Here is a 19,120-nt window from a genome sequence, read left to right on the forward strand (position 1 = left end):
ACAGTATGATGGTATTATCCAGTTATTGTGTGGCGGTATATATTTACTCCTTATATGCAGGTATTATTGGTTATGGAAAATGATCTTACCTACGTTATATATATTTAATTTTATTTTATATGTAGAAGTAGTGCATGAGGAGGGATTTGGGTAGAATAGGGGCGGGGCAGAGGTGTGGCCAGGGGCCAACTGGGGGCCCGTGCTGTTTTCAGTCCGCCCCTGCTCTCTCCTGTCTGATAGGACTCCTCTGTGCTCTCTCCTGTCTGAATAGTACTCCTCTGTGCTCTCTCCTGTCTGATAGCACTTCTCTGTGCTTTCTCATGTCTGATAGTACTCCTCTGTGCTCTCTCCTGTCTGATAGCACTCCTCTGTGCTCTCCCCTGTCTGATAGTACTCCTCTGTGCTCTCTCCTGTCTGATAACACTCCTCTGTGCTCTCTCCTGTCTGATAGTACTCCTCTGTGCTCTCTCCTGTCTGATAACACTCCTCTGTGCTCTCTCCTGTCTGATAGTACTCCTCTGTGCTCTCTCCTGTCTGATGACACTTATCTGTGCTTTCTCCTGTCTGATAGTACTCCTCTGTGCTCTCTCCTGTCTGATAACACTCCTCTGTGCTCTCTCCTGTCTGATAGTACTCCTCTGTGCTCTCTCCTGTCTGATAACACTTCTCTGTGCTTTCTCATGTCTGCTGGTACTCCTCTGTGCTCTCTCTTATACTATCAGACAGGAGATATGTCTATAATACATCACAAAACAGTAGAAGTATGGAGGACATTAAAGAGCAAAACGAAACCGTGTAACCTGTGAACTGAGCCCTGAACTGAGATTTAATACTAACTCATAAGGGCCTAAAGTCTATTTCTGCCTCTCTCATGCCACTTTCCCCTCCACTGCTGTTCTGATGCTGCCCGGGTCAGCACTTATCTCTTCCTGGTCACATCTTGCAACACAGGAAATAAAAATAAAAATTGCTGCTCAGATAGTCAATGGCTACAGAGGTAATCCACCTCAGCTAGTGATTCTAGGAAGTGAAGATCAGTGGTAACCCATGCAGCATTAAAACAGCAGTGGAAAGAGAGCATTTAACTAAATAGAAGAACAACAAGGGCAGTAGGAAATGCATACCTATGTTTAGGTAGCTGAATGCATACCTATGAGGAGTGCATAGTGAGACTCATAGAACAGGGTAGAGATAAAAGTATTCACAAGCTCCTCATGACCTGAACTTTATTGTAAAATTGTTCAGTGGGATCCCATTTCAAAGTTTTCTATAGGATCCTATAGATACTTATTGAACTCACTATATTACATTTTAAAATGAATATATGGTGAAGTTTGGTATTCTGTTTTTATTTGTTCAGACTTAGCAAGATAGAATAATTCTTTTATACAATTCTTTTATACAATAAAACAATGGTCCTTCTACACTTGTTCAGGACAATAAATAAGCCTACAATATACACACGTACTATATTCACATATATATAATTATACAGAGTCCCACCTGCAGGACTAATATTTTATCACATTAAAATAAACCAGTCAACTTGTCCTCACAACACTTCTTGTCCCATGTTCTTGGCACGCTCAAATAACTGCATAATTTTGGTAGCTGGCACGCAGCCTTCTCGTAAAATTTTAATAGATCCTGGAATTAAAAAAGACACCACATAATAAGTAGCAACATAAAAACAACAGATGATCAGCAAAACAATCTCTTAGATTTGAATGGATTAAAAGGGCCATTCTATGACATGACTCCTTTTCACATTTCTTACTAGGGCATATGGAGGTATTGGGTAAGTCCCCCCAGTAAGGACTTCTCTCTATTATGTTGTCCATAGATCTAAAATAGCCAGAGCTGTAGGCAGATTGCTTTGCTACTCAACATAGTCTCTAATGTCCTGGAGGAACAGAAGATCAGCCATGTTTAAATCTTACGTGAACCTTTGTTCGTCTCATGTTGGTGGGTTATCTGGAAGAAACCCTGGGAATTACAGCTGATCTAGATAAAATGTGTAGCTGTGTAGATAGAGGCCCTACAAATATAATCCTTCCTCGGAATTGATCAGTCATCTCAATAAACCTGTTCACCATTGGGGAACCCATGATAAAGAAGGGGACTGTACAAAGGGGATAACTTCTTAATGCAGCCTTGGCATCTTAAAGAAGATCTGTATTGGGACTGGTTGGTCAGGGGCATTTATAGTTTTTATTTTAACACTATTCATGTATAAGTGCTTTATTACACCGAATGATGGTGGAGAATCCCTTTAACCATTATTGATAAAATAACATCATCCAACAGCAACTGTTTGTAAATTAAGGATAATATTGATATTTAAATAATCTCTTTCCAGATTGAAACTTATTCTGAATGTTGCAAAATATGCATGATTTTGTTAGATTAACCCCTATAACTAAGCCCATTTTGGCCTTAAAGGGGTACTCTGGCAGAAAACATATATATATTTTTTTTGGTAACTCAACTGGTGCCAGAAAGTTAAACAGATTTGTAAATTACTTCTATTAAAAAATCTTTACCCTTCCAGTACTACAGAGGAAATTCTTTTCTTTTTGAGCTCTTTTTTTGTCTTGTCCACAGTGCTCTCTGCTGACACCTGATGTCCGTATCAGGGACGGTCCAGAGCAGGAGAAAATCCCCATAGCAAACCTATGCTGCTTTGGACAGTTCCTGACACAGACAGAGGTGTCAGCAGAGAGCACTGTGCAGATTGCAGAGAAGAAAAACACCTAGTGGCCAATAATTCTGAATTTTTTTGGGGGGTGAATGGGGGCTGGAGTCATTTTTGCTTAATGAGTTGATTTACAAATATGTTAGAAATCACAATGGCTATCAAATGGAGAGAGGTTGTTTGAAGCAATAGTGACCAGTTAAGATAGAAATGTCTGCCCAAAATATGTTAACCATCTTGTAATGCCTATTGTATTACAGTTAATTTCAACTAAAGTATTTCAATTCATAGTATTGATTTTGTAAGATACCTTCATCTATCTTGGAGCAGATCACAACAGTAGATCCCACAAGCTCATTGGAATAACCATCACACAGAACAGCATCCAATTTTTGGCTCAGACGGCTATGGAAAGAATCACATTACAATTAGTCACATCCTATGAATATGCCATGTATATGTACTGTTTTTACTAAAAGAAAATAACATTTTACTGAGGATTATTGAGACAGGATGGCAATTGATGGTAATGCAGTCCACGCAGATTTACGCCACACGTGACACATAATATGATATAAATAGCAGTCTTCCAATATATACATTTTCCTGTGTTCTGATAAAAGAGCAGCAAAATTGTGGGGACTTCAGACTCTCCACATCTTCCCTCAAAGGATTCATCCTCCTGAACCCAAAAGAGACATGTTGAAAGTGCAGTTGTGCATGGGCACAATTTTATTTTTTGTGCTCAGGAAAAAGAAAGAAACAACTAGCTCAACACAACATTTACTGGATACAGTAGAATCTCCCAATAGCGGGCACTAATGGGGGGGGGGGGGGGGGAGGGGGGAGTGTCTGCTATTGAGAGATGTCCCCTATTGGGAAAAAAGTCTCAAAATCTTTCAAAATGACCGAATACTGTACCATAGTCACTCAAGAGTGTAATTACCTATAAAACATGATAAAGAGTGATATAACAGTAAAATCTCCTAGTACCATTAAATCACTCTCTATCATCCCCCTGTAAAATTTCATCCCCCCCATTCCATTTTATTCCCTCTCTTGATCCCTCCAATGCCACTTCATTCCACCCCCCTTAAAACCCCTGTGCCACATAATTTCCCCTTGATCCCTCTGTGCCATTTCATTCCCCCTTTTATTAACCTCTGTGCAAATTCATCACCCCTCTTTACCACCCCCTGTGCCATTTCTTTCCCCCTTTCACCCCCCATTACATTTCATTATTGCTTTATCCTCTTGTCCCCCTTTATGTGCGTTGTGCTGAGTCATTGCCCTGGTGCCACATAACTTTTTCACCTTTACTCCTTCCCCTGTTGTTGTTCTTACTTGGCCAGCAGGCTCAGGTGAAGGGGCCCTCAGCGGGTTTGACATTCTTCTGACGTCCTCTACGCTGAACCTACTGAGAGAGCTCTCATTAAGTGCAGCGCAGAAGACGTCAGGAAAACGTCAAACCTGCTGCACCTGAGCCTTCTGGCCAGGAAAGAACAACAACTTGGGGAGGAGGGAAGGGGAAAGTAATGTAGCACAAGAGGTAAGGGAGGATAAATTGAAACAGGGCACAGGGGGAATAAAGTGGCACAGGGGGATAAAGGGGGGAAAGAAATGGCACAGGGGGTGATGAATTTGCACAGCGGGTAATAAAGGGGGAATTAGATAGCACAAGGGGGGGGGCCAAGAGGAAATGATGTAGCACAGGGGGTGATAAAGGAGGGGATGATTTTGCACAGGGGGAATAAAGTGGCATGGGGGTTCAGAGCGGGGTGAATGATATGGTTGGCGTATGTACAGAAGCAGGAGACCGCTGTTTAAACAGCTGTCTTCTGCTTCTTTGCTAGGGCTGCTGCAGGTGCAGTGAGGGTCCGTGACCATTACTGGGATATTGGCTGTACCCCCCTGATGGTGCCCCTTTGCACAAGGTAGAGCTGGCACATAAGCTTGGTTGTTCCTTATTGGGAGTTTTTTGTACCCCATTGAGTGTGTCCACTATTGGGAGTGTCCGCTATTCGGAGGGTGCAAATACATAAAGTCTTATGGGAGTCTGCCGGGGAATAAAAAAAACTGTCCCCTATTGGAAGGTTTACCCTATTAGGAGAAGTGCACTATAGGAGATTTAACTGTATAAGGTAAAGTTAAAACAAAATTGTCACCCGTTTTATGCTGCCCAATCCATGGGCAGTATGAAACAGGTGCAGGGAGCAGGGTTCTGGAACATTATGATTTACTCTGAAATGCTCGGCCATTTCATAGAAACCATAGTTTGGAAAAGTCATTAAGCCCAGGGTACATAGTCAATGGAGTGGTTCTCATGACTACTCTCTGATCTGCCTTCCCTGAGTGATGCATCTCCCCCTATACACAGATAAGGAGAGAAGCATCACTTGGGGCCAGTGGGGTAGAGAGCAGCCATGGGGCCTCCCCTTATGACTACTTACCCGAGTCTCGGCAGCTTTTTTAAACTATGATTTCTCTGAGTACATCAAAGTGTTCCAGACCTGTGGTTTGGGCAACATAAAATAGGTCACATGTTCCCTTTAATAAAGCTGTAGTCTAAAACTAGACATTATATAGGCCATATACATTATATTTTTCTAGCAGATACTGCCAATTTTTACAGGTTGCACCTGCAATTTAGTGATCACGGGGAGAGGCAGATAATTACCTAATGACCCAGATTAAGGAAAACTAGGGCACATGTAGTTAGTAGCTGCTTGTCTCACTCCCCAAATTAAAACAAAAAGTCTATGGAGAAGTATGGCCAGTGGCTATTGCAAGTCTATGGCCGCCTCAAAATGCAATAGCATCCCCACACATAAGTATACATATATATATATATATATATATATATATATATATATATATATTTCGGCTTAGATGTATGCCACTATATGCTACTTACCTTATTACATGATCATGGTGGGTACTATCACTTTCTCCACTGGGGTTGGCAGATGTAATTGCTAGGGGACCTGTCATGTCAGTAAGATGGGCAGTGACTGAGTGATCTGGAACTCTGATCATTATGGAGTCAGTGGTCCCAACATAGTCATAGGCAGGTCCTACACCTAGAACACATAAAAGCTGAGGATAAGCTCTGCAAAAGTTTTACCCAATAGATGTTATGCATTAGTTAAAGTTTTACCTTCAAACTGGTCAAAATTCACGGCAAAATAGCCTGTTCAATTATTAATACAAAGGATTTCACAGTTTAGAACATCAGACACAGGACAGAAAGACAATGCACTGCACGTGACAACACCTGCACAAATACAGTATAATGAAGACGTGCCAGCCTGGGTGTGTCCTGTGTCATATTATTTTATGTCTATTTGCTAAAGAGAATTGTCTCTTTAGTTTTGATCTATGCACACATATTGACAACAAGTCAGACAAGAACTCACCCAGTCGTTTCAGCCATTCGCCTTTCTTTACAATGCAGCTTATCCCTCCCGGATATACTAAATCCATGAATCTCCACAATAGTGGACTGAATGGAGGATTTATTACCCTCAACTGCTGTAGGTTAGAGATACATATACAGATGGGCTTCTCTGAAGGTCGTTCCTGCAGTAAACAGACATATATCGAACATTTTATGACAGGGTTATGGAACAATATCTGCAGTGTACTGCAATATCTGTAGCTCATAGGGTTGACACTTATGGAAAATCCATTTTATATGGTCTATTATTATTTGCTCAATGGATGACTTGCTTGAAGAATTTCTATTTAGGGCAATGCATATTTAAGGTATCCTATTAGGTCATGGGAATAAGCCCCATGTTAACAGACCCCAACTTTAATCTGTTTTCAACAGAAAATAGTGCAATAGATTGAATCAGAATATGCTAAATGTCTACAGAAGTGTAAATGGCTAAAGCACAAACTTAAAGGGGTATTCTGGAAAAAAAAAGATTTCAAATCAACTGGTGCCAGAACATTATACAGATTTGTAATTTTCTTCTATTTAAACTACTTATCAGCTGCTGTATGCACCAGAGGAAATGGTGTAGATCTTTCCAGTCTGGCCACAGTGCTCCCTGCTGACACCTCTGTCCATGTCAGGAACTGTCTAGGGCAAGACCAAATCCCTAGAGCAAACTTCTTCTGTTCTGGACAGTTCCTGACACAGACAGAGGTGGCAGCAGGGAGCACAGTGATCCGACTGGAAAGAACTATACATCTTCCTCCAGTGCATATAGCAGCTGATAAGTACTGGAAAGCTTGAGATTTTTAAATAGAAGTCAATTACTTATCTGTATAACTTTCTGGCACAGGTAGGTTTAAAAAATAATAATAATTCTGTGGAATACCCCTTTAAATGTTCTATTAGTGTCTGATCTATATATATATATATATATATATATATATATATAAGTCTTATATTCTTAGTAGCCATTTAATCCGATCTCCTTTAGAGTGATAAAAACAGGTGTCACCACCTTTTTCCCACGGTATTAACAGTACACTATGAATTGCAGAGTGAATCTATTTTATTAACTTGCTAGCCTTCTTAGGTATTGGTTATCTCATTACTCAGCTTTAGTTTGGTTGAAAACACCCTGCTACTGTTTCTTATCTACTGCATACTAAACTACTTGCAACATTAAATAAGACCTTCAGAATGTATTTGTGATTATTTTTAGATATAGTTTTTGAAAAATTTGATTCGGATGATTTGCCGAATTTTCTGAAAAAATTTGGTTCGGTCCGAATTTATTTGCGGCAAATCACTATTCCTAGCCTACAGAAAGGCTCAATAGGGGTGTAGAACACTTTGCTTTTTCCTAACATGCATAGGGAGTGTGCTGTGTTAAGGAAATAATACTGTTATTAAGTATGACATGCAGATTACAGGCATCGCTATTAGAATAACTGCCACAGAGCGTCTGGATGCAGCAGATATTTTATGTAATTTTTATTTTATTTAATTTGAATTTATTTTATTGTTTTGATTGCCCATTCTGGTGAGCATTGAGCTGGTGGTGCACCGCGAGGCAAGCTACCACCTGTTCCAGCCCCTGCCTCTCAGAGCACCCCCATACTCTGAGTGTCCACTTGAAAAGGGTGGGACTGAAGTACCAGCAACTTGGACAGGAGCACATTCAGCTTCTGTGCCATTGTATAAGTGGGCGCATAAAGCTAGAAGTGGCTGCAGTGAAAAAGCTCGTACTTGTATCTTAAAATCAAGCTGGCAGTCCTCCGCCAGGTGAGATACCACCTGTTCCAGCCCCTGCCTCTCAGCGCCCCCCTGACTGTGAAAGTGCAAATGTTTCATTTAATCAGTTATGGTTCATTATTATCGCTCCAAGCTGTTTCATTGTCGCCTTTCTAGTCCCTTCTGGGACACTGATGTCTTGGTTAATACACGAGGCGCTGTCCTCTCCCCCTTTTTTCACAAATCAAGTTTGGCTGCCCAGAAGTCCAGCGGATATTCAAGGTGTGTTGGCATGGGCATGTCAAGGTATGACACCACCTGCTGGTTCAGATCGTGCTCCACGTCTACCTCCTGAGTTGCTTCACTATGCGGGTGAAGGAAGGTACTCATCAGCGACTGTAGACTCAGGCTGCTGCTGTTGGAGCTGGTACTGCTCCTTCCACGAAACCCCTCCCCAGCAGCCATGGCAGTGGAAGGTGAGTGCAGAGGGCCCCCAGATTCAGACCTGCGAGAGGATGGACGATGGTGCTGATAGGCATCAGCCAACTGACTACAAAGGATGTCTCGGTAGTAGGTCATTTTGCCCTCCCTCTCAGTGGGTGTAAAAAAGTCCCCCATTTTGTGGTGGTAGCGAGGGTCCAATAAGGTGGAGAGCCAGAAGTCATCCCTCTGCCGAATGGTGGCAATTCGGCGGTCACTACGCAAGCAAGGGAGCATACATCGTGCCATTTGTGCAAGTGACTTGGAGGGACTCCTTGCCTCCATTTCCACTGCATACTGCCACAGTGTGTCTGCATCCTCTATCTTGCCTTCCTCCTAACCCTCTAGCTCCTATGGCTGCTCCTCCTATCCTGTCAAATGACTAGAAAAACTGCTATGTGCTGTTGTGGCTCTGCAGAAACCATATTCACCCGGTGAGCCGTAAAGGACATGCATTGTCCCTGACCATAGTTATAGCTCCAAACGTCAGCACTTTGGTACACACCGACAGGCTCAAAGACTGGCCCACCTTCGCTTCCAAAAAATTGTGCATGGCTGGTATTGCCTTCTTTGCAAAGAAATGATGGCTTGGGACTCTCCACCTTGGCTCGGCATAAGGCATCAGTTCTCTGAAAGGTGCAGAGTCCACCACTTGAAAAGGGAGGGACTGCAGCACCAGCAACTTGGACAGGAGCACATTCAGCTTCTGAGCAGTTGGATGAGTGGGCGCATACTGTTCTCTCTTGGACATGGCTTCGCCGAAGGATTGTTGGCGGAATGACTGACTAAAAGTAGGAGGAGCAGGAGCATCTGAAGCGACAGAAGGAGGGTATGATACACAGCTCCCTTCAGCTGAGGTGGTGGAGCCTTTGCTGGCTGAAAGAGGGAGCGGCGTGCCACTGGGTGATGCAGCAGGCTGGACCACTACATGGGAGCCACGGTTCTCCCAGGCTGCTTTATGGTGGAACAGCATATGTTGACGCAGGGCTGTGGTCCCAACATTGGGACCCTGGCCACGCTTCACCTTCTGCTGACACATCTTGCATGTGGCTATGTGAACCTCCTCCGGTTGTTTGATAAAAAACTGCCACACTGCCGAGTAGCTGATTTTCCCACCAACAGTCCGCACTAATTGACTGCTACTGCCACCGTCTCCAGGAACCCCTGTTTCACTACTTCCAGGAAAGGTAGGCAGCCGCGAAGCAGTTGGTCTCCCTCAGGCACATTTGGCTCCAGAATTTCTACTTCTGCCACCATGCTGACTGCCAACCATGCTACCATCTTGCTGGCTCAGCTGCTGCCTCATGGGCAACCCTCTTCTCCTGATGATGATGAAGCCCGTTCTGCACCCAGCTCCATCATCATCAACAAGTGTCTGCATGTCACTGATGTCCTCCTCAGGTTCCTCAAGAGTGTCTTCTTCAGGACCCTGAATGCTGGCAACACCACCTCCCATGTCACTCTCCTCATCATTACTTGCCCACCTAGGGGAGGAAGCGGCGGATGTCTCCTCCACTTGTTGGCTGGGCAATAGATGCTGACTGTCCTCTATTAGGTCATCCTCACTGAATAGTGGAGCTGAACCCACAGCATAAGATACTTCTGTAGGGGAGAGAACAGCATAGGACAGAGGCAATGGGAGGACAGGGACTGTTCCTGGGCCATGCCAACTGAGGGTTGTGTCTGAGGAACCCACTAACTGTTGACTGGGTATATCAGATGTCACTTGGGATGAAGTGGATGACCGTGTTAACTAATCGATGACAGCAGATGGGATGCTGTTCGAGACACAACCGCTAGCTGTTACCAGGAGGCCAGGCCTCTCGCTGTGACTCCTGCTGCCTCTTGCCCTTAGTCTGCTGCGACTGCTGCCTGAGGAATTTAGTCCTCTGCCACTCCTCTGTGCATGTCCTCGCACTTCTCTGCCTGACATACTCAGTGCTTATATGAGGGGAGTACAATACGCTCCACTACGCTTAAAACAGTATTTGTCTAGAACAGCAGCAGGGGTGTACTTTTGGCTGCCCTTTCACAGTATCTAGGCCCTTGACAGATTAACAAGTACAAAATAGCACACTAGTTAGATGTATGTATGTGGTATGCACTGATGAGGGCAGAAAAATGCGCTACAGGAAGCTTAAAGAAGTAGTGGAGTAAAACACCAGCCGGTGATTACTTTTGCCTGGCCTTTCACAGTATCTAGGCCCTTGACATATTAACAGGTTTAAAATAGTACACTACTTAGATGAGGGCAGAAAAATGTGCTACAGTATGCTTAAAAAATGTATCTTTGCACAACACCAGCAGTACACAACAGTGCTGCAGCACACAGTCGCTGTGTGCTAAACCCAAAATTTCACACTCTCAAAGACTATTAGGAATGGACTGCTGAATATTATACTGTTTACAGACTAGTATAACCAGCAGACCATTTGTTGTGGAACAAGGAAACAGAGTTGCGCTGAAAAGCCAGCTTGTTGAAATGTATGAGGCAACACACAGCTCTCTGCCCCTCTCTCTAATACAGTGCTGTAGAAAGTGACTGGGAGGTTAATGGCTGCAGTAAAAAAAAAATCCTGTGAAAAATGCACTGCTCTCTGTCCACCAGAATGCTGACGTGACTATGAGGTGAAACGCTGCTGGAAAAAGCTTGTCTGCGTAACACACAGCACTGTCCTATCTCTCTGCAGTGAAAGGATGAAGTGACTATCCGGAATATGCCTGCCGATTAAATAGGGCTGTGACATCACAGGGGTGACTGGTTGCTGATAGGCTGCATCCTGCATGTGATTCAGGGTCATCCCTTCTACCCTCGTTCCCGCCTTCCCAGAGTTCCATGCCCAATGTCCTCACATGTGGATCCACCATTTTAGATGCCCTGGAGCCTGTACCACACTAAATGGAGTTTAATGAAGCGATTCGTGCGATAGAATCATGACGATATTTGCATTCGTTGCAAATTGAATTTTTCATGAAATTCGTAACGAATTTGGATTTGTCAGATTCGATTCGTTCATCTCTAATTATTTTTAATAGTTTATTTCTGTGTCAGGTTATCAAGAAATAGACATACAGTTGTATGCACATAAAAATCAATGTATATCTTGTTGGCTCGGAAGATTGACGTGCCTCGCTAGGTAAGCAGTTCTGTTCAGGATTTCTCCTGCCTTCTTCTTCTCCCTCCCTTCTAGTTACCCCTCTCTTTCCCCTTTCCCTGCCTTTTGTCCTACTTCTCTTCCTTATACCCCCTTCTCCTTATTTGAGGATTTTGTAGTCCCAACTGGTCTTTAATGATGAGAGCCACTATGGCTCTAGCTTGCTTCCTCTTAGGATGCCTCACGTTCCTGTTCTTGTATTATGTGTTTCAGTCACATTTCAAATTAGTTTGTATTTGTATATTTTTTTAAAACTCAATAAAACTTTTACATTCTCTTCTAGTCCCACCTTTTCGGGCAGTAATCACGCCCCTTCTGCATCACTGACAGCCCGCATCCCCGCTCTGCTGCCTTAGCAGAAGGAGCAGAGTGATGACACCAGCCATGCCCAGGCTGTCAATCACACTAAGGAGGAATTATTACGGCCCAAGCAGATGGTACTAGAAGAGTATGGCTCCCCCTAACTTCATATCCTCACCGTCGCTGCTGACAGGAACGTCTCCTAGGGATGGTGAGAAAGATGATTTTATCATATATAACGCTTTGCCACATGGTAAATATGGTAAAATCTGATGACAGCTTCCCTTTAAAGGGTCTTAGTTTACTACTATTTTATCAGAATAGCATCTGCACATGTAATTGTACAATTTCATATATGAGGTTGGTTGACAGTGCCAGTGAGCTTTTCTCTTACCACATCTGATAGCTTAGTATAGCTGTAGGTCTATATTATTCTCACCTTTATAGTATAAATCCTTTTGATGGCCTCTGGATGTTTGCATGAAGCTGCCAGAGCATAAACTGTATCAGTCGGGATGCCACATACCCCTCCATCCTCCAGTATGTTAGCTATAGTTCTCAGACCACTTGTACGATGAGACTGAGGCAGGATACAGGAACTAGAAGCTTCTTCCTTCTCTGGCTCTTGTTTCTGCAACAACAATAATTTACTCAGGGATTTGGAGATTGACGTGACACTCAGTCCATATAGGGAAGATGAATATAACTGTTGCTGCATATTTTCAATGTATTTTAGACACTTTTTCAAAATGTTTGTGAGAAGGCAGGTGTGACGGACATGTCTTAGATGTGCCAAAAATGAGCCTAGCCTATACAGTTAAAAGATGCAACTGATTTGTAACCCCTTAAAGGGGTTATCCAGGAATAAGCTTGTTTTATATATATAAACTGGCTCCAGAAAGTTAAACAGATTTGTAAATTACTTCTATTAAAAAATCTTAATCCTTTCAGTACTTATGAGCTTCTGAAGTTAAGGTTGTTCTTTTCTGTCTAAGTGCTCTCTGATGACACGTTCCTCGGGAACCGCCCAGGTTAGAGGAGGTTTGCTATGTGGATTTGCTTCGAAACTGGGCGGTTCCCGAGACACGTGTCATCGGAGAGCACTTAGACAGAAAAAAACAACCTTAACTTCAGAAGCTCATAAGTACTGAAAGGATTAAGATTTTTTAATAGAAGCAATTTACAAATCTGTTTAACTTTCTGGAGCCAATTGATATATAAAAAAAGTTTTTTTCCTGGATAAACCCTTTAAGGACACAGCCCATTTGGGCCTAAATGACAAAGCTAGTTTAATTTTTGCCTTTTCGTTTTTTCCTCCTTGCCTTCTAAAATCCACAACTTTTTTATTTTTCCATCCACAGACCCATATGAGGGCTTGTTTTTTGCATGACCAATTCTACTTTCTAATAAAACCTTTAATTTACGATAAAATGTACAGTGCAACTAAAATGATAATATTTTGTGGAAAAATTTAAAAGAAAAACGCAATTTTGATTTTTTTACGCTGTAAACTTTACGGTAAAAATGTTCTATTTATTTTGTAGGTCGATACAAATCCAACTTTTTAAACAAAATGTGTAAACAAAAAGGATAGGTGATAAGATGTCTGATCGCAGGGGTCCCACCGCTGGGGACCCCCTCGATCTCGGCTGCGGCACCCCAGACATCCGGTGCATGGAGCAAACTTCTCGCTCCGTGCCAGATGAATGGCGATGCAGGGCAGAGGCTCGTAACATCACCGCCATGCCCCCTCAATGCAAGTCTATAGAAGGGGGCGTGACCTTAAGAGCCTCTGGCGCTGCACCCGACACTCTAAACGAACACCGGGTAAAGCATGGAGATCACCGGGGTCCCCAGCGGCAGAATCCCAACGATCAGACATCTTATCCCCCATCCTTTGGATAGGGGATAAGATATCTAGGGGCAGAGTACCCCTTTAAGTAGGCCCAAAAAGTGACATTCCAGAGTTTGATATGCACTCAGAGTAGTTGTTACTTCCTCCTTTTGACTTGTGACAGAACATATAGAGTGTGTTACTCAGACGACAGAAGTATGGTCAGGTGAAAGAGCTGTGCTAACCCTTCTTGCATGTTTTTTATTGTGCATTTAGCACAGTTTTAATAATGTCAAGTAAGGATTATGCATTTATAATCAGGGCCACCCATTCTATATGACTGGTCTTAGACGGCTGGTTTTGCATGCTTTCCGTATCTACTGACTTGCATTGATTTCTGCCCCCCATCTCAGTCGGTTATAATAATCTTTTATGACTGCCTTGAAATACATACAAGAAGAATTTTTCCACCAGAAATAGACAAGATTATTACATCTGCACATAGTGGATGGCCAGTGAGCCTATTTTACACTAGAACTTGGATGAGTTATCTTTCGGTAGGGCTTACCTTGAACACTGCGGGTCCCAGGGGTATCAGTTCTTTATTAAACAAGCAGTTTACCATAGAAGCCAAAAAGCCATAGAGACAAATGATGCTAAAGATGGATAGCACAGTTACTAGAAGAGAAGATATTAGACAGCAAAACATTTAGATGGATACATTAAAATTGGATACAGTATATTAGCTTAAGTATTATTAAATGGCATATGTATTTAATGTTTAATATATATATTATATATTTATCATTAATATGAATGACACAACCTATGTACAATATATACTCCCCTTGCCTCATACCATATGTATGTCATATCATTTATATTCACTGTGCAATATTTAAAGGGGTATTCCAGTAAAAAAACTTTTTTTTCTTATATCAACTGGCTCCAGAAAGTTAAACAGATTAGTAAATTACTTCTATTAAAAAATCTTAATCCTTTCAATAATTATCAGCTGCTGAAGTTGAGTTGTTGTTTTCTTTTTGGAAACAGTGCTCTCTGCTGACATCTCTGCTTGTCTCGGGAACTGCACAGAGTAGAAGATGTTTGCTATGGGGATTTGCTTCTAAACTGGGTGGTTCCTGAGACACGTGTCATCAGAGAGCACTTAGATGGAAAAGAACAACTCAACTTCAGCAGCTCATAAGTACTGAAAGGATTAAAAAAAATAGAAATAATTTACAAAATCTGTTGAACTTTCTGGAGCCAGTTGATATATAAAAAAAAAGTTTTTTCCTGGATAACCCCTTTAACATACACATATTCTGCCTAAAACTCAACAGTACTTAGATTTGCTACAACACTTACTTTCAAGTGCCAGAGGAAGCCTTTCCAGTGTGAAGAGAAGGAAGCTGACTATCACAAGCTCCATCACAACAGTGATGAGAAGAAGAACAGTGTTGGCATGAGTAGCTGGAATACAAACAGCAGCGACAATGAATAGTCATAGTAATTTATTTTTATTATTTTTTTGTTATCTACCTTGATATTGCTCTGTATTTTCTGCTCAGTCTGTCAGATTCAGAGACTAGGAAGGGGCGTTACCCAGTAGGTGTGACATAATCGAAAGCCATACAGGGGAGAACTTCCTCCCTCACTCTGCTACACACAGCCCAGAGCAGTTCAGTGAGAGATGAGCTATGATTAGAAAAGGCTGCCCCCCCCCCCCCCCCACCTCAGCACTCCAGACTGCATTTCCTGATTTAGTACTTCTGCTAGGACAACAAGAGTCCAAAGTCTGTGCAAGAGATAGGGGGAAATGTGCTCTGGACAAGTAGGAAGACACCTAGTGGCAGCTTTTTTTAAACACAAATAAAACATAGAAAACCATTATACTGCTTACACAAAAATATATCACAATTATAAAGTAAAAAAGAAATCTCCATCTCAACAATTATGGCATATCCATATTATATGACATATATGTCTGATAAAGTCTTGAGTAGTCTGAAAACAGCCATTGTGAAAAAAGTGGTCTGAAAACAGCCATTGTGCCTAACTTTCATTGACTTTAATTAGAGTTGCATCAACAGGTCATGCTACTTACATAATTTGGGAGGTATGTGAGCAGCATAGCACGCAGGGCGTCACTTTTACCCAACACCCATTAAAATCAATGGGAGTTACAAAAAAAAAAGCCTGTTTGTTTTTGGGGTACACCGCCGCTAGGCATCTTAGCTCCTATCCAAAGCCATCACGCTCCCTCCCATCAACAGGAATTGAGGGGGTGGAGTGATGTCACGACCACTACGGCCATAACCCAGCGTTTGTTCAGAACACTGAGATGGAACATACATTTACTAGACATTATTGGTATATTCTGGCTGCCTCATTACACATGCTCTTCTAGTCCTATTCTTTGTTGTGTATACATCATTGCTTAGGCTCATCTAGTCCTATTCTTTCTTGCATATACACCATTGCACATGGTAATCTAGTCCTATTCGTTGTTGTGTATGCATCATTGCTCATGCTCATTTAGTCCTATTCTCTGATGTGTATGCACCATTGCTCATGCTTATTTAGTCCTACTCTCTGCTGTGTATACATCATTGCTTATGCTCATCTAGTCCTATTCTTCGCTGTGTATACATCACTGCACATGCTCAGCTAGTCCTATTCTTTGTTGTGTATACATCAGTGCTCATGCTCATCTAGCCCTATTCTCTGCTGTGTATACATCATTGCTCATGCTCATCTAGCCCTATTCTCTGCTGTGTATACATCAGTGCTTATGCTCATCTAGCCCTATTCCCTGCTGTGTATACATCATTGCTCATGCTCATCTAGTCCTATTCTTTGCTATGTATACATCATTGCTCATGCTCATCTATTCCTATTTCCTGCTGTGTATGCATAATTGCTCATGCTCATCTATTCCTATTCTCTGCTGTGTATACATCATTGCTCATGCTCATCTAGCCCTATTCTCTGATGTGTATACATCATTGCTCATGCTCATCTATTCCTATTCTCTGCTATATAATTGCTTGTAAGTCAGTGCTCTCAAACCACTCATAGATGCCGTATTGTGCATGTGGACTAGTAGACTACAGGGGTATGATGCCATTAATAACATACCATAAAGAATGGTAGGATCAGGTATTTGTCAGCGGTGCACTTTATTTATAACAATAAATGGAAGAAATGAGTATCTAGCCTTTATCGTTCCTAATAGATATAATAATAATAATAATCTTTTCATTCCTATAAAGATGTAAACATTGTACTAGACCATCTTTTCTTCTGCTAATTTTTAAACAAGTTCCCCATTTGCCTGTAAGTAATAGCTAGAGATTCTACTCACCAAGGGCTATGAGGAAGAGGTCTATTACCATAAAAGCAATTGCACCCGCTGTGAATCCTCCATCATTATCTGCAGAGATTCCTAGCAAAGAACCTAAAGAGAAATGGAAATGATTACATTTACAGATCCCCAAGGAACACTATTGTTCCATAGATCTTATGAAGTTCTGTGTTCTTTACACATTTAATACAAAGTAGAAACATTTTACACAATTTTATAATATTAACAGATTAAGACTAAGACATGCAAAGGAACATTTTCTAAAAAGCTGCCCTAAAAATGCCCTTCTATATCACAATCTATTGACAGTTTAATTCATGTATTGTATCATGTATTATGTACTGTATATCTAAATCCCATACCTGCAAAACGTAGCCATACCCAGGTAGCCCAGACAGCAGAAAAGAAAAAAGGCAGAACTGAGCCAAATCTTCGTCCTGCACGAACATCGATTCTAGAGACATAAAGCTGTATAATAGCTCCAGGTATAAGCACCCAAGAAATAGATAGATGTGCCTGGATGGTATTGTTCAATGAGCTCTGAATCGCAGCAAGGGCAGCCAATCCATTACAGATATAGAACAGGGGGTCTGAAGGACGAGCACTGAGGTTCTCCTTGAGGTCCAATTCTTCTCCTTGCCGCTTAAGGCATTTTCTGCCCCAAACAAAGACATTTTGAAACTTGTCCTTAGATATTATTATGTTTCCAATGGGAACTAACACTTTTTCAGCAATGGAGTTAACAAGACTGGCGAATGTGGTGTAAAGAGAAACTGCGGTAAATATGCTGCAAGTCACTCCAAAAAATATGTAGCCAGCTGTGCTTGGAATCTGCTGAATTGTCGATACAGTAACAATAGCAAATGCCATGTTGTGTATGACTTCTAGTAAGTCCTTATTTAAGGACAAAAAGCAAAACAGACATGAAACAGTTAAAAAGAACCAGTCACCAACCATTGACTCTCTGCTCTTGGTGATATTCTCAGATGTGAGAATTACTGAAATAGTAAACTCTTCCCAAGCCTTAACTAACCAAAAGGTTCCATGGAAGGCAAACTTAGTAGCATGGTAGACATCATCTCGCAAATAACTGTAATAACTGGAACACATTTGGGACAGGACATTGATGCTGATCCAGATACAACCTACATAAAAGTTTCTCATGTAGCCAAAGCAGTAGAATGCCATGATGAAAGGTGAGATGGTGTCACACAGGTATCCTAGTGCCATGGGCTCGGCATACTTGGTATTCTTCTTCTTTTCTTCTCCAGCAGTTTTTGAAGAGTTACGATTGGCAGAACCAAGAAGTAGAACGTTAAATAGAGAATTTCCAAATCCTGGAAGTACATATCTCTGAGTGATGCCCTTTAGAAGTAAGACTCCTGCTCCATAAATTCCACACAACACTATTATTAGCTCCAAAACCCCAGACACCACCAAGGCCCAGCGACCAAATAGTCCTACTGCCTCAAATATTAATGTGAGAGTTAAGGCCCCAAACACAAAAGGCATGATATAGTTGACTGTTGCTGAGCAGAAGGATAGGATGAAGGCAATAAAAATGTAGGCTACCAGTCCAGCCACTGCTCCTTCATTGACTGGAATCTGCATCTGACTGAGAGTATCTACAGATGAACTGTTTTGGAGATTTAATTCTGAGCCTACAATGATACGTGTAGCACCATAGCTGCTCCACAAGGCAGAGAAGGCAAGGAAGGCAGTGCCACTTAGATGATCATACTTCCGAAAAGATAGAAACCCAGCAATGAGTTGACTTATACCTCCTATGAGAATTAGGTGAACACCTGCAATACAGAAGTGAGAAAAATTTAATTTTTATGATAAACCTTTAAAGGGGTACTCCACTAGAAAACATTTTTTTTTAAATTAACTGGTGACAGAAAGTTAAACAGATTTGTAAATTACTTAATAAAAAATCTTATTCCTTCCAGTACTTATCACCTGCTGTATTCTCAACAGAAAGTTATTTTCTTTTTGAATTTCCTTTCTGTCTGACCACAGTGCTCTCTGCTGACATCTCTGTCCTTGTCAGGAACTGTCTAGAGCAATATAGGTTTGCTATGGGGATTTTCATCTACTTTGGACAGTTTCTAAA

General features: G+C 41.7%; 1 protein-coding gene across 1 annotated transcript; it reads right to left on the bottom strand.

The window, feature by feature from the left end:
- Positions 1-1,351: 1,351 nt before the first annotated feature.
- LOC130290246 (uncharacterized) lies at positions 1,352-18,791 on the bottom strand. Its single transcript, XM_056537594.1, has 9 exons — positions 17,367-18,791; positions 17,005-17,097; positions 15,006-15,110; positions 14,206-14,315; positions 12,243-12,434; positions 6,112-6,274; positions 5,610-5,775; positions 3,006-3,100; positions 1,352-1,647 (listed from the first exon to the last, which is right to left on the bottom strand). Exons 1-9 carry the CDS (start codon positions 18,613-18,615, stop codon positions 1,553-1,555), a joined length of 2,268 nt encoding a protein of 755 aa, XP_056393569.1. The 5' UTR covers positions 18,616-18,791; the 3' UTR covers positions 1,352-1,552.
- Between the last annotated feature and the right edge of the window lie 329 nt (positions 18,792-19,120).

This window comes from Hyla sarda, chromosome 9, assembly GCF_029499605.1.
Source record: "Hyla sarda isolate aHylSar1 chromosome 9, aHylSar1.hap1, whole genome shotgun sequence".
NCBI classification, from domain to species: domain Eukaryota; kingdom Metazoa; phylum Chordata; class Amphibia; order Anura; family Hylidae; genus Hyla; species Hyla sarda.